The sequence below is a fragment of the Aedes albopictus genome, chromosome 1 (genome assembly GCF_035046485.1).
Source record: "Aedes albopictus strain Foshan chromosome 1, AalbF5, whole genome shotgun sequence".
Lineage (NCBI taxonomy): Eukaryota > Metazoa > Arthropoda > Insecta > Diptera > Culicidae > Aedes > Aedes albopictus.
This window is the reverse complement of record NC_085136.1, coordinates 18193745-18210648: the sequence shown is the minus strand read 5'-3', so window position 1 is coordinate 18210648 and position 16904 is coordinate 18193745. Positions and strand designations below refer to the sequence as shown.

Below are 16904 nucleotides of genomic sequence, written 5' to 3'. Positions count from 1 at the left end.
GAAATTCAATCCATTTTTGAAACAAACATGCATCTTCTGACAGGTTGTGTTAGAAACAAATGTAAAAATTTTTGTTTTCTGTGGCAGGCCGGCCCTACGAAAATATTTGTTTTCCAATTAAATTTACAAAGTCATTTCCTTTTCTAGGAAAACCCACTTCCCGCGTGGCACTTTCAATGCCAGCATCATGTAGATAACATACGCTCTCGAAATCAATGAGATTTCGTGGAAACTTTTGGTGAAACTTGCCTTTTTTTGCAAGAGGAAATCTTGTTTGGTGCTGCAGCTGGAACTTGAGAGTTTTGTTTATGTTCTCGACGGCGGAACGGGGGGCTGTTCAATGGGTATTGTAAAATCAATATGTAATTGAGTTAGTTTTAAAAATTAATATTTTAGTTTTAAAAATTTTATCAGTTTACCGAATAAACATGAATATTTTTGTTTCAAACGAACGAAATTTGTCTCCGTGAAAGCAGCTGGTAAGGATGGTATCGCAGCTGAACTCATCAAGATGGGTCCAGAAAAGTTAGCCACCAGTCTGCACCGGTTGATAGACAGGATCTGGGAAACCGACCAACTACCGGAGGAGTGGAGGAAAGGGGTAATCTGCCCCATTTACAAGAAAGGCGACCATTTGGAATGTGAGAACTTCAGAGCGATCATTATTTTGTTTGCTGCCTACAAGGTGCTATCCCAGATCATCTTCCGTCGTCTGTCACCTAAAACGAATGAATTCGTGGGAAGTTATCAAGCCGGCCTCATCGACGGCCGGTCGACAATGGACCAGATCTTTACCGTACGGCAAATCCTCCAGAAATACCGTGAATACCAGGTCCCAACGCATCACCTGTTCATCGACTTCAAAGCGGCATACGACAGTATCGACCGCACAGAGCTATGGAAAATTATGGACGAGAACGGCTTTCCCGGGAAGCTTTACCAGACTGATAAGAGCAACGATGGACGGTGTGCAGAACAGCGTAAGGAATTCGGGTGAACTATCCAGTTCATTCGAATCTCGACGAGGACTACGACAAGGTGATGGACTTTCCTGCCTACTTTTCAACATCGCTCTGGAAGGTGTTATGCGGCGAGCCGGGCTCAACAGCCGTGGTACGATCTTCACGAAATCCGGCCAATTTGTCTGTTTTGCGGACGACATGGATATAATTGCTAGAACATTTAGAACGGTGGCAGAACTGTACACCCGCCTGAAACGTGAAGCAGCAAAGGTCGGACTGGTGGTGAATGTGGCTAAGACAAGGTACATGTTGGTAGATGGGACTGAACGAGATAGGGCAAGCATTGGCAGCAATGTTACGATAGACGGGGATACTTTCGAGGTGGTAGAAGAATTCGTCTACCTCGGTTCCTTGCTAACGGCTGACAACAACGTAAGCCGTGAAATTCGGAGGCGCATCATCAGCGGAAGTCGGGCCTACTACGGGCTCCAGAAGAAACTGCGGTCGAAAAAGATTCACCCACGCACCAAATGCACCATGTACAAAACGCTAATAAGACCGGTGGTCCTCTATGGACACGAGACATGGACCATGCTCGACGAGGACCAGCACGCACTCACAGTTTTCGAGCGATGCGTGCTAAGGACGATCTTCGGCGGTATGCAGGAAAATGGTGTATGGCGGAGAAGGATAAACCACGAGCTCGCTGCGCTTTACGGCGAACCCAGCACCCAGAACGTGGCCAAAGTCGGAAGGATACGATAAGCAGGGCATGTTGTAAGAACGCCGGAAAACAACCCGACAAAGATGGTGTTCGCAACCGATCCGTTTGGCATAAAAAGGCATGGAGCGCAGAGAGCACGATGGGCGGACCAGGTGCCAAACAAAAACGAAAATCATCAGTTTTTTAAACTTTGCGCTTTATTTGGTGCGTCATTTTTGGCATTTTCTGTATGCATTAATATCACATCAATTTTTTTGTTTGTTTTGTCCGCTATAAATTTCATACAAATTGGTTCATTGGTTCTACTAGAGTGTTACATATGTGTGTTTAGACATTTGCTACGGTTATATGTATAATGTACGTACGTCCTACGTCCTAATTTCGCAACAATTCCCCGCTCCGCCAGCGCCTACTTTGTACTTTTAGCATCCGTGACCTGCTTTGATTAGAATAATATGGCTACCATTGCATATTGGTTCAAGTTTCTTGGTATAACAACTACTATTTCATATCCTACAGATTAAAAATGGAATTTCCTCAGTCTATCCCCACCCACCTAAACAAAATTGTATTCATGAGATTCCAAACAAATCCTGCCCCCTCTACTCCGACTCGCTGCTATAGTAATCGAACATCTTGTACAGCGAGGGGAACACCCCGACGGGTTGCTGCTGTTGCGAGCTGCCGGCCATCAGTCCCAGCCCGAACGGATGGTGACCGTTCATGGTGAGACGCGGTGGGCACAACCGGTGGTCGCAAATTCCGTTCTTACAGCCGACGCACTGCCCGCCGCAGCACATCAGACCGCTGGCGCACTTGCCGGACATGATGATCCCGGCGGTACTCTCGCCGCACTTGTCGCCCACCCCTTTTAGGCACGATAGCTTCCCGCAGGGATTCAGCTCGGCTCCGTGGACGCACTCGCCGGTGTTCTGGACGGCCGGGGCCGAGTAGAGCTTGCAGCGGATTTCGAGGACGTTGGTGCTGTGGATGGGGAAGGGATGAAAAGAAGTGCAAATTAGAGTAGTTGAAGATGTGTTCGTTGTCATAGGACGCATTGAAGTCACTTCATGTGATTGAAATTTATGCTTGCATGGCGGTTTATAATTTGGTGCAACATGTTGCATAGTCGGGGTTCGTTATATGAAAGAGCGCAGTAGGCGTAGCCGCGTGCAGACGTGTTTTGTTTTGCTCGTCGCGTTTGCCAATTTTGTTTGTGAATCTGCTAACAGTTTGGACGGTGCTACGCCATCCGGATAGCCTCCGCGTATGAAAAAGTGATTCTTTTCGCAAAATTGAATAATTTTTATACGAATCTTGCAATAGCGAGGGGTTTCAAGAATTGTGTTTGTTTGAATGCCGCTGCTAACGTAGTTCGGGTTCGCAAACGGCTGTTTTTTCGTGATTTTTTACGTATGTAGCTATTAAACTACCGCCATGCCATCAGTGATTCGCGAGTGATTACAGAATCATCCGGTGTGGCTTAACATTCATATTTTCGTGGGAGCCAAAGTGACGTGTGTTCAAATGATGACTGACTGCAAGCGCAACGGAGACGAGACGAGGAGGAAGCCTGACTGCGCAATGCAGACGTTCCCTGATAAAAACATCATAAAAATACGATAAATTTTATTGTCACAACACCATTTCTTCGAAAATTATTCACCATTAAACGTATTGTATTTTGCACAACACATTCACCATCATCCCTATTGTTCTATACCATTCGGCGAATGGTAAATGGCACTTTTACAATAAAAAATGGTGGTCGTTATGTATCTTAACCATAAAATTTTGAGAAAATTTTCATACATTTTTTCGCGAAAAAACAATAGAATGTATTGTGTTTTTATGAGACATTTTCAGGGCAATATTCAAAAGAAAACAATATATCTTAATGTTTTTTCATTGTTCTCACAATACAAATACAATTAATTGAATGGCGTCAAATGAATCGATGTTACAATAAAAATACAATAATATTTGTTGTTATTTGTAAGCAGTTTTCGCTTTTGAAAATCCATAGAATTTATATTTCCCGCTAACATTTCTATCCAGCATTTACGAGCACTAACGGCCGCCAGAATGATATGCACGTTTTATGATAAGAATCAAACACTCTGATGTCTGTCTAGTATGTATTGCTTGGCAGCTGTTGATAAGATCTATCATCAACCTTTTCAAATAACTGCCAAATATCACAAGTCAGACCTCAGGTCATATGATCCATACCATAAATCGTTCACAACTCATGTGGTCATTAGAACCTGTAAATGCTGGAGAAAAATGTTACCGAGAAATATGAATTCTATGGTTTTTCAAAGGCAAAATCTGTTTATATAACAAAAAAATATTATTGCATGTTTATTTTAACTTCGGTTCAATTGACCCCATTAAACTAATTGTATTTGTAATGTTATCAATGGTAGTTTACTATTTACTAGATTCTTTAATTTATTGAAAAACAATAGAAAAATCATTGTTCATCATTTTGTCGTCGTAACGTCCTCATTTGGATAAAACCTGCTTTTCAGCTAGTTTTCTTTAAGTACTTCCTCAGTTATTCATTGACAGCTTCCTCTGCCAACACGGTTTGACGTCTGTCAGTTGTTGCAGTCAAGTGATTTTGTATTTGATTATACAAACATTGGAATCATATTTATTGTTTATTGTTGCAGTGTTGCTTATATTTATTACTAGCTGTCCCGGCAAACGTCGTACTGCCTGCCTACTGTGTTTTTTGACATGCAGCTCCATAGGGACGTCCCCGGCGAAGTCATCTGTATGGGAGCACCCCGTTCCAGAGACCGGAGAGGTCTCACACCAAGCTAAGAACCTTCCCCGGCCCCCAAAATACCCACACACAAAATTTCACACCGATCGGTTCAGTAGTTTCCGAATGCATAGCGGTCAGACAGACAGACAGACAGACAGACAGACAGACAGACGGAAATCCATTTTTATATATATAGATTATCATATTTATTTGTTGCGAGTTGTTTTTAAGAGTAATTGAGAAATAAACTATTTTTAATAAAAAGTTCATGAGCACTTTGCAGGTACTTTTCCAACTATATAAAAACAACTTAAATTAATTTTTACTGATAGTAACTTTAAATTATTAAAGAACGTGTTAAAGAACCATTGAAAAACAATCGAATCAATTAGTCACTAAAAAAGCTAATGTTCACTTATTGTACAAACTATATGGGCTTGATTTCTATTGTAAAAAGTAACAATATATCTACTGTGTGTTTTATTGTGAACAATAAAACCACCTCCTCTTCTCTTCTTGGCGTAACGTCCTCATTGGGATAAAGCCTGCTTCTCAGCTTAGTGTTCTATGAGCACTTCCACAGTTATTAACTGAGAGCTTCCTCTGCCATTGACCATTTTGCATACGTATATCGTGTGGCAGGCACGAAGACACTCTATGCCCAAGGAAGTCAAGGAAATTTCCTTTACGAAAAGATCCTGGACCGACCGGGAATCGAACCCGTCACCCTCAGCATGGTCATGCTGAATACCCGTGCGTTTACCGCCTCGGCTATATGGGCCCTGCAACAATAAAACCAGTCATATGTTAATAATATTTACCATGTAATGAATGGTGGTTCCCATGGTGATGGCAGCGCTACCTTAGATGGATTCCGGTGAGAATGTTCTGATTAAGGACTGTATCGTTAATTATGAGTACATCTTTAAGGCTCTGCATTAAAAAGACTTTGTCTTATTTGGACAACTGCTGTGTGTCTATGTGTTGTTAGCGTTGTAAACAAACGATAACCTTCATTAAGAGTTAAAGTTTTTCCTCAAGTGGAACAATGCGAGGGTTTACGGAAAAGAAGCGAAAATCGATTGTGACCAGGTACTGCAATAAAAATGATTATCGCTAAGAAAATTAGTAAAACTTGGAGGTATTTGTGTTTTTAAATGATTCGGTATGCATAACACTCTAAAGACTCACCCGGACGCGGCAGAAAGCCAGGTGTGTCCAAATCAAATTTGGACAGCAACATTTGCAAAATCTTTAAAGGAAAAAAGAAGGTTCTTCTGATATGCAGTGTTGGTAAACTCACACTCAAAGCATACTCATGAACCGCTCCTGCGTGAGCAAACTCGCGCGCAATTCTAAATCGTTTTCTCACGCGCGAGTTTTTCATGCAAAATCTCGCTCTCACGAGTCATGCGCCTAAATCTCGTTTGCTTATAAAACAAATTCAAATCAATTTGAACGACATTCAATGTTGTTGTACGTTAGATTTGCTTTTGTTGTATCATAAAATCCTAAAAACTTTGATGTAAATAATAAGAATACCAAGAAATAAAGCAATGAGTGAAACCACGAGTCAACTCATGCATGATTTTTTCGGCAATGAGTTTGGCGAGTCAAGAATCGCGCGTGAAACAACTCATCCTTGAGATTTGAGAATTTGAGTTTTTACCAACACTGCTGATATGTTGATCTAGATTCTGGAAGTTGTGTAGAGTAACCGGTGTTAACGACCAGTGCCGAAAAATGAATGATCGAAGGGGTAGAAAAATTGCTCGATCGTTGATGGAGCACCTGGGAACCCATCATAGTAGTTGTTGCCCAGTAGGCTATGCTGAAAAAGTAATCAAGATTATCCGACTTGCCAAGCAATGAAGGTGGAAACTCCACAGTAGTCTATACTAAAATGAACTAAAACACAGATGAAAAAATCAATACAGTGACGAATTTAACCCCTTCTTAAGGACTACGTAGACTAGGTCCCGTATAAGGGTGGAGACTGAAGGAGGTAGTTGTGCATGAAGTGCGTTGGGCAAATCCTGTTCCCCGGCTAGCGTATCGGGATGAGATAATGGATAGAGTATGGCTGTAAAGAGCCATCAACAAGAACAGGGATGGGCTGTCTGTCATGGAGGTGGCTGCGCAGCAGTTTGACTCCATCATTGACTTTGCGTCCTCGAAGTCGAACATCAGCAAGGACCTCTAGCAGATCTTGTTGAGACTTCGTTAGTCAACGATGGCGGCCAAGTAGAACCATGACGGAACTCATGGTAACTGCGGCAGTAGCAGAGCCCGTGAAGATGAAGGTGTCAAGCAGAATAAGGTGTTGCAGCATCTGCCGAACTGTCAGCCAACATATGTGGCATCGGCGATTCAGCCATCGAGATCCGTCCGTGCTAGAGAAGCTGAAAACAGGTAACCTCGGCGTCGACCTCAAGATGAAGGATTGCGACTAGCGGCAGGTATGCGAAGACTGCCTGACAGGTAAGCTCCCACGCACTTCTTTCCCTAATCCATCCTAGCCTAAAACATCTGAGGATAGAGCTAGCAGAATACTCGATTTGGTGTATAAGTATTTCGGAGGAGGAGTTCACAAACGTCGAACGTTGGAAAAGTTAACACTGTCATCTTTAGATGACGTCAGTTGTTTCATGGGGATCCGGATCGAAAAGGACGTCGATGGCCACTACACCATGGATCATAAAGGCTATATTTCGAAGAGGAGAGAGGATCGAAAATCCCGCTGGACACAGGCTACTACCGCAGTAGGGAAGTCAGTCAGGTGATGCCCGGTAACAGAGAACACATGATCAGTGCATTGCTATGCGTGGCTGTGGGATCACGGCCAGATGTAGCAGTCAGCGTAGCTATTCTGAGCCGACGAGTTAGACAGCACAAGTTAGGAAGCAGATTAGACAAAAAGTGCTGAAGCTATTCGGCTATAGCGATGGCTGACTGGAGCGCCGATCTTGGAGCCGATATGGATAGGTCAGTCGCACGCAGATTTGCGTGTCTCTATCCAGTATGAAGGCCGAATGTATCACCATATCTGAGGCTTGCAGAGAGGTGTTGTGACTACAGAAGCTACCTACGAGAGTTGATCAGCAAGACATCATGGATGACGGTCAACAGAGCACCGTGGTCAACAAGCAACAACCCGTTGCTGACTGTCACGTAGCTACCAGAAGCGCAGAGTGGAAGACGACAACGTCGCCGAACAGTGTGCTAAAAGAGCCACAGGATCCGCAACAGTCGCTTGGGCCCCCCTCGCATTTGTGTCAGAATCCTACGATGAAGCGCAGCCTGAGGGAGCGCCGATTCCTAGGCAACTATGCAGATTTTAAGGTTATTTACAGTATCTTGCCTCAAAAGTTTAAAACGCTCAAGAATCGACGACGAGGTGAACGAGGACCAGAATGAGGACGTGTTTCACAGTACGGTAGCTTGGACAGCACTGCGCTCCCGTCACGCTCGAAGGAAGGAGCTGTTGGAATGCAACCAACACGCAACTGGGTACAGTAAATGGGAGCGCCCAATCCATGGCAAGTTGGATTTTTTTCCGATAACGGCCACCATCTCTAGTCAGAATACAATCCACAGGTATCCAAGGACCCTGATATGCTGCACGAAGCGCTAAGCCGGGACGATCGTGGCCAAAGGATTGAAGCAATGGAGCAAGAATTCGATGCGTTGAGCGCGAACGAGAGGTGGTGTCTGGTGGATCTTCCGAATGGACGGAAACCTCCGAAGTGGGCCTTCAAGGTCAAAACCAATCCGGACGACGTTACAAGGCAAGACTTGTGATAAAAGGTTTCTTGCAAGTGGAGATAGTGGACTACAGCATGACGTATTATCCCTTACCGTCCAAGGAGATATACATGGAACAACCGGAAGGATTTCGGAACGAAGCCGAACCCAAGAAGGTATGCCGATTGAAGAAGGCCCTTTACGGCTTCAAGCAGGCTAGCAGAGTATGGAACGTCAAGCTGAACCAGAAGCTAAAGCGGATGGGGTTGAAGCGTTCGAAGTACGACACGTGTTTTTTTACAAGTTGGATATTGCCAAGATCATCATCGTGGTGGTATACGTCGACGACTTTCTTTTGTTCTCCAACGACCAAGATATGAGCGACGTTTTGAAGCAGCAGTTGTGCGACGAATTTCGGATGAAGGACCTGTGCCAAGCCATTCTAGGTCTGCATGTCACCAGGACCGACGATGCTATTTCCATCGACCAGGAGCGGCACATAGAGGAATTGCTCGAAAAATTCAATATTGCAGTTCGATCCAGTATCGACCCCGTTGGACGCGAACCAACAGCTGTTGAAGACTATGAGCCCATGAAATGAAGGAGAACGTGAAAGGATGAAGGAAGTTCCATTTCGCGAGCTGATTCGAGATCTACAGTTCATTGCACGCACAGTACACGAGGCCAGACAGTCACGCGGTAAGCGTGGTAAGTTCGTTCTGCGGCGATCCGGGTTTTCCACACTGGACAGCGGCCAAGAGGATTTTGCGATACCTCAAGGGGACCAAGCAGTGCGAGCTGACTTATAGGAGAGATGCGGATCCGGCGTGTTTTGGATACGGCGATGCCGACTGGGCGAACGATCCGGAGACGAGGCGATCTGTCAGCGGTTATGTATTTCTAAAGTGTGACGGAGCGACTTAATGGAGTTCCAGAAGACAGACAACTGCTGCTTTATCGATTACGGAAGCGAAATACATGGCACTTTCCACGGTCACTCAAGAGGCCGTCGGGTGGCGAGGGTTCATCCATGAGCTGTATGGTATCAACGAGTCTCTGATGCTCAAGTACGATAACAAGAGCTCAATTTGCCTGGCTGAGAAGGAGATGCGTTACTCTGCGCGGACAAAGCATATCGACGTGCGACACCATTTCGTTCGACAATCTGTAGAGGCGAAGTCGATCGAGCTGGAACACGTAGCTTCCGATCTTCAGGCGGCAGATATCCTGAACAAGGCGTTACCTGGACCCAAGCTACAAGAAGGCAGTCGAATAAACTAGAAGCAAATTCAAATTATCTCTTTAATTATTCAAGACGTCACAATGATCCTAGTCTTTGGCCTCCTTCCATAGGACCACTGGGGACTGGGGCTGGCGATGAGAAGAGGGTCATCGATGAGGAACTGGCGAAAATATCGAAGGCCCTTAGCGTCAGTAAGGCCCCAGCTCCGGAACGAGTTCCAAACCTGGCCTTAAAAGTACTTAGCTATTGCAGAGGCTCCCGGGATGTTTAGGTCTGCTATGGAGAAATGCCTGGACGAGAGAGTTCCCAGATGTTTGGAAGTGGCAGATCCTGGTACTACTGGCAAAAGCGGGGAAACCACCCGGAGATCCGTCGGCATATAAACCAATGTGCTTGATCGACACGGCGGTGAAGGGGCTCGAAAAGATCCTCAACAGACTGTTGAGGCACACCGAGGATGTCAATGGCCTCTCCAGCAACCAGTTCGGCTTTCGGAAGGGGAAGTCGATCGTAGACTTTATTTTGCCGGTTACAAAGACCGCCGAGATAATGCTCCAGCGTATGAGGAGGGGGACTCGCTACTGTGTAGCAGTGACTTAGCGGCAGATGCGTGGCTTTTTCCTCCTGCATCTGGGGATACTCGGATACCTGTACATACAAGATTCTCGGAAGTTACTTCCAGAATCGAGTACTAGTTTATGACACAGAGCTGGGGCGGAAGTCGACTACGCATGGCTACGAGAGCAAGCAACAATCGCAGTAGCCATGACTGAGATGATACAGTTTCGAAGTGAAAAATGTTGACATGGTCCACTGCACGAATTGATTCTAGCCTGCTTACTCTCACGCGAAATTTGACGTTTGAGCGGTGTCGGCACCGCTCAAACGTCAAATTTCGCGTAAGAATAAGCAGGCCAGCATAAATTCGTGCAGTGGACCATTAAAGTTTTGTCTTTCGAATAAATTGGATGCTAATTGTAACTCTTCCTTTTACTAAAGAAATATTGAAGAAGGTAACGGTTAGCAACGAGATGCAAGCCTGCAGATCCTCAAGAATGTCCCAAAAGAACGACCATCAAGCCGAATCCGAAACAGGAACATGGGGAGGGGCATTTTCGATGCCGGAAATGATGCGTCAACTGGCTCAGCCGATCAACCGTTTGCTGATGATTTTGGAGCAAATCACCGGTAGCCAGGAGGCAACATTCCAGCGAAGCGCTCCAGAGAAGATTCTCGAATCCCTGGCCTCAAACATCAAGGAGTTCCACTTCGACCCGGAAAACGGCCTAACGTTTTACCGCTGGTTTTAGAAATACGAGGATCTGTTCCGGTACGATAGAAGAAGTTTGAACGACGCTGCGAAGGTAAGGCGCCTGCTGTAAAGTCTCAGCGTATCGATGCACAACAAGTTCTTGCCAACTCACCCACATGATTTTCACCTTCTATGACGTTATGGCAAAGCTGAATCAGATTTTTGGCCATAAATCTTTGTTCAGCAAGCGCTACGACAAGCTCGAGAAGAGTGAAGCCAACGATTTCGTTTCATACGCCGGCAATGCGAGGATTTTGAACTGAAGAAGCTTGACAGAAGCTGACCGTCGACCAGTTCAGGAGTCTCGTGTTTATCTGCGGTTTCAAATCAGCAGAATCGAGTTTGGAAATCCTTTTCTGTTGAGCTGAGGATACAACGCAAGAAGCTTACAGTGCGCGAGTTGACTGTAGGATGGATTGAAGATTTATTGTGGAGCGTCCTGATGGAAGATCAAGTGGATTCTGGAAACTCTGGCTCGTCGTGATGTTGCCGATGGATTGTTCGAGATCAGGATTGACGTGCAGCCGTTGCAGAACCTTTTTAATGATCATCAAACAAACCGGTGAGATCTTTCTGATTTGCTTTGATTTGATTTATATAACACATTTGTAAGTGTAATACATTTTTTTGGTCAACACGTGATGAAAACGCCTCACTGGTTGTACACAGATGTAGCGTGATGTTGCGACCACAGAACAGCCGTTGGGATGTTTCTTTTTGCATTTTTTTAAACTTTACCATAGAGCCCAGGTAAATAATTAAACCACAACAATTTCTCGTACGCTTTTTCGCCAAGGAAAGCACCCCATTAAACCCTATCCAATTTCCAACTCCAGATATCTATGAAGTGGGCCAAGTTCTTGGACATATTCTGAGTAGATATCTAATCAACATTTCCTCCCCATCCCCGCTGATCGTAAGGACCTGGCCAGGTGTCGAGAGTTCGTTAAATGAAAGGTTTGTCAAGTCCCAGGCAACTTTTCTGGCGCATTAAACGTCTCTATCGACAGCCACCCCAGGATGTGTACGGTCGGCTATGCTATGCTATGCTATGCTATAAATCTTTGTTCAGCAAGCGCTACGACAAGCTCGAGAAGAGTGAAGCCAACGATTTCGTTTCATACGCCGGCAATGCGAGGATTTTGAACTGAAGAAGCTTGACAGAAGCTGACCGTCGACCAGTTCAGGAGTCTCGTGTTTATCTGCGGTTTCAAATCAGCAGAACTCGAAACGTCAGCAGACTTGGAATCATCAGGACTCGACTTCTGTCCAAGCTCCAATCCGATCAAGCTGACACCATCGACCTGGAAGTACAGCACTCAAGAAAGCAGCCGTCCAGCAGCCAAACTGCAATAGGATTACGGCTCCGACATCACCGTCATCAGCCGAGCATGCAAGTAACAATCGCAGTAGCCATGACTGAGATGATGCAGTTTCAAAGTGATAAACTTTGACATTCAAGTTTTGCCATCCGAATAAATAAGACGTTATTTGTAACTCTTTCTTCTACTAAAGAATTATTAAAGAAGGTAACAGAAGTGCTTTCACATAACCTCAGGAATCCCGCAAGGTTCTATCCTGGGCCCGGTCCAAAAAGCAGATGATAAACAATAGAGTTACTTAGTACTTAGAAAAAATATATAGGTATAATGTATAAGGAAAAAGTGCCCAACCTATTAAAAAGAACGTCTCCTTGACTTTTCTATATGATAAAAATCCGTAGCATACAATTTTGACCAATAATTCCATTGATTTACAAGGAAAGTTTGAAAATTTAGTCTCACAATGTACATTGAATCATTTCAGTGGTTCTCAACACTTATGAACACAAACACTTTCAACAAATGCAATACTAACGGTTGAGCGAGACTCCAGTAGATGTATCCAGAGAGGAGTACGGACAACAGTAGCACTGGACCGGCAGACATCTTTCCAATTCGTGCTAGGTATATCCTATGGAGCGCCTTAGCGAACCGGAACAATCCACCGAACTCACAGCCACGGATGACTCGGGAAACTCAGAAACACTGTAGCTTGTTCCTCCAAGGTAAGAATCACAGCTAAGTTCACTTATTACTAAATTTTTAGGGAATATTCTAGTGGGTCACTTCATTTGAACAAACTACAGTTTCCTGGCGGATTCCTTGCGAAAACAGATGAAGAATCGATCGACGACGACGGAGACGAACTGTGAAGTCCAAGGATATCGCCGGTCGCTTTTATAGTTGGATTCTCTGGTCAGGGATGTGGTCCAGCGATGACCAACCCACACGTGTGTGGTGGACCTCCATCCGCGGTCGGTTGGACGGTCCTGTCGGAGATGTCCTTGAGGTGCCGCCGCCACTGCCCATCAATGGGCAAGCGATTATGAATTATTAATCTCATTATCTGCGGTAGGAATTGCTAATTTTATTCCTTGGCGCTAAAAAGTAAAAAAAATGGGTGGGTGTGGAGGACACTATTCTAATTGCAGACTTCGCGGGAATCTATTGTGATAGGGAATGGACCGGGCTGCACCACTACTGTCGCCATGTAGTTCGATTCTTTTCGCTAATTGCTTTGCAATATTCTAATCTATGCATGTCGCTCGAATGAATGGCGGTGAATGAAATGAACAAAGGAAATTTTGCTGGTCCTTGTTGTCAAGGGTCTCATCTCATGATAGCCCGGTAAATTAATAATGACGTAAAAACAATGCAATTTGTCTCAAATTTTGGTTGATTGGCTGTTGATATAACACTAGAAAATCCTTGAAACGGAAAGATAGAACAAGATAAAGTAGTACAAAGGGGCTGTCCATAAACCACGTGGTCATTGGGGGGGGGGGGGGTTTCGGCCAATGACTATTTTGTATGGACAAATAAAAAAAAATGTATGGACAAATGACCACGCGGGGGGGGGGGGGGGGGTTGAAAAGGGTGTCAGGCCATTCGGCCGAAGGTCATTAGGCCGAAGGTCATTAGGCCGAATGGTCATTAGGCCGAATGGTCATCAGGCCGAATGATCATTGGGTCTTCTTCTTGCCGTTACGTCCCCACTGAGACAAAGCCTGCTTCTCAGCTTAGTGTTCTATGAACACTTCCACAGTTATTAACTGAGAGCTTCCTCGGCAAATGACCATTTTGCATGTGTATATCGTGTGACAGGCACGAAGATACTTTATTGATGCTGAATCTACTGATATTTTACCCATGATTTTTTCCTTCTTTTAAACATAGGCTGTTCTTTCTAGTATCATTGCTAAAATAGTTTTTGGCGCAGAAACTGCTGATATTCAATTCATAAATTTTTCCTTCTTTAAAACATAGGCTATTCTTTCTAGTTTCATTGTTAAAGTAGTTTTCGGAAAAAATTTTTTGGAAAAAGTAAAAACAACAGATCACTTTACAGGCTCATAACGGCTGATTTTCAATTCGTCCTGATGACCATTCGGCCTTATGACCATTCGGCCTAGTGACCATTCGGCCTAATGACCATTCGGCCTAATGACCTTCGGCCTAATGGCCTTCGGCCTAATGACCTTCGGCCTAATGACCCAGCATCGTTGAAAAGTCCCAAAAAAAATGACCACGTGGTTTATGGACAGCCTCAAAAGGGTAATAGGTAGTGACAAATAATGAAAAATAACGCTTTTGGGAACGATAGAAACCAAGAAAAAAAAAGAAAATGAAAAAAGGTACGCTAAAGAGTGATAAAGAATTACAACAAATGCAAAGACAAGAGAACTAAAGGTAGCGGAGTAGAGAAGAAAACTGAAGAGAACGTAGAAGAACGGAGTAGAGAAGGGAACGGAGTAAAGAATTGTTGTATATTCCGGGAGAAAGACTATTCCGCTGGGAATACGGACAGCAAATTGCTCAGCACGAAATGAAAACGCGTTTACCAATATTGGTACATTCGGGTTGGAATCAAACATCAACGTATTTATATGGCAAGGTATAATAAAAATGGATACCTGGAATTAGTAGTCCGGAGTTCAAGTTCTTTCGAATCTCTGGGATAGATGTAACCGTTCGATTCCAATTATATAGCTTGTAGGCTCCACCTCAAGACCAAAAATATTCATCCTTAATTATAATAGGTCCTTTACCCCTATAGATTTGACTAATACACTGAGGCAAATACACTTAGGATTTTCATAAGTTGTAATTTATGAATGGACGATTTTTCTGTTTCATTACTCGCTTATTTATTTTATAGCTGTTGTGCTTGCGTTTTATACCTACAACTTGTGATTGCCATAAGCGGCATTGTTGTGAAAAAATCATAATTGAAAACTATGAAAATCGTTACAGTAAGGGTACAGATTCCAATTAGATGTGTCTTGGACAAACACATATTACTCAAAGATCTGTTTTCGGAACTGAAGGACATAAAAAGTCAAATTGTCTTCATTTCCTAATTTCAGGAATTCTCCGCCCAAATCAACAACAAATCTGGGATTACGTAAGTAACACGATCGGCCGTTCTTAATCGATCTTTAATCCATTGAATAAAAGTGACAAGAAGCAAATTCGACGGTCTTTTTTTTTGCCACAGAATGCTAGCCCCTTATGCAAACTTCAACGAAAGAACAGTCGATCGCCCTCCTTGTTCTTTTATTTTAAATTATCGATCAAGAAAAATCGATAATTCCGAGATACAATGTCATGCATGATTTAGAATAGAAATAATTCATGATTTAGAGTAGAAATAATTCATCCGAATTCAAAAAAATTGGAATACGAATATTATTTAACTAGCGCCATGAAATTCATAATTAACAATATCGATTTCCATAAGTTTTAGTAGTTGAATTCAATAAGAGAAAACACACGATAATCGGGAGCGGGACATTTGGCATAAAGTCATTTGGCATAAGGCCGTTTGGCATAAGGTCACTTGGCATAAAGACATTTGGCATAACGGTCATTTGGCATAATGGACATTTGACATAACCGAAATGCACCCTTCTTTATTATGCCAAGTGCCCATTATGCCAAATGACCGTTATGCCAAATGACTTTATGCCAAGTGACCTTATGCCAAACGGCCTTATGCCAAATGACTTTATGCCAAATGACACAGACCCCGATAATCATAGTTTTTATCCGATGATATTCATAAGCGAAAACTTATGATTTTGTTAAGAGATTGGATATTGATTTTTCCCCTCTTAATCATAAGTGAAATTTATGGCTTTCAACAATAATCATAGTGTCGCCAAATCATAAGGAGTTCTTACGTTCTTCCTATGTTGTTTTGCCTCAGTGTACAAATGGAATAGAGATAAGTGACATTTCAACACACGAACACTAGCGCAAGTTTTTCCTCACACAAAAGTGGACGCCAATTGAAACGCTATTCAGATTGCATATGCAAATATTACCCAATCGAATTGGATAAAACGGGTAAATAATGATAAAACTAACGTCCGGGGCAAGAGTGCAAATATTTTCCTCGCAGTTTCACAACTACATCTACAAAAAAGGCACGAATACATTTGAAAGTGATTACCTCTATAGTTGCAGTCACTCATGAGCCTCTGCACGATTTTGCCCTGTCCTGCTCACTCCCACAGAAAATTTGAAAACAGCGCGCACAGTAAAAGTCACATTTGACTTTTACTGTGCGAACTGTTTTCAAGTTTTCTGTGGGAGTGAGCAGTACGCCAGATTCGTGCAGAGGCTCATAGGCTTGGCGAGTGACCCGGCCTATTCCATTCTCGAGAAACGTTAAAATCGAGAATCTCACTATTCGAGCAGTTTGAACCGTTTGAACTGAGCATAATATCGCCAGGCTCCCACTTTGTCCTCAAAGAAAAGTCTTTTTTCTCGTTCGGACTGCAACAAAGGAGTAGTTAGTGCGCTCGTGTGTAGAAGTCCTTAAAATGTTGAGAAAAGTTAGTGCGGGTTAGTTGATTAGTACAGTTATTAACCTAAAATGTGTTAGTATAAACAAAACAATACGCTCGTTTGTTAAAATTGTTAAGAAACAAGAAATATTTACGAAAAACTAGTGTGAGTTGAGTAGCAGAACAAAGAAAAAGGTCCATGGAAGCGGACTTTTTTTTTCCTACTTCTCAGCTAACCTCCAAGTTCCCCTGAGACAAGTCCGTACGAAAGTAAGAGACCGAGAACGTTCTAGTGTACCGTGACGATACG

At 43.5% G+C, this 16904-nt stretch overlaps 1 protein-coding gene across 1 annotated transcript; it reads right to left on the bottom strand.

Annotated features, from left to right (window-relative positions):
* Nucleotides 1–1882: 1882 nt before the first annotated feature.
* Nucleotides 1883–12962, bottom strand: LOC109412267 (uncharacterized). The gene is made up of 2 exons (XM_019685916.3): nt 12619–12962; nt 1883–2670 (listed from the first exon to the last, which is right to left on the bottom strand). The coding sequence occupies exons 1-2, from the start codon at nt 12687–12689 to the stop codon at nt 2289–2291; spliced, it is 453 nt and encodes a 150-aa protein (XP_019541461.1). The 5' UTR covers nt 12690–12962; the 3' UTR covers nt 1883–2288.
* Nucleotides 12963–16904: the final 3942 nt, after the last annotated feature.

What these genes read in the sequence shown, in the direction of transcription:
- LOC109412267 (XM_019685916.3), bottom strand. Translation starts at nt 12,689, where the DNA reads ATGTCTGCCGGTCCAGTGCTACTGTTGTCCGTACTCCTCTCTGGATAC. An exon ending in TACTGGAGTCTCGCTCAACC is followed by an intron (nt 2,671 to 12,618) that starts GTTAGTATTGCA and finishes CCCCATCCACAG; the next exon opens with CACCAACGTCCTCGAAATCC.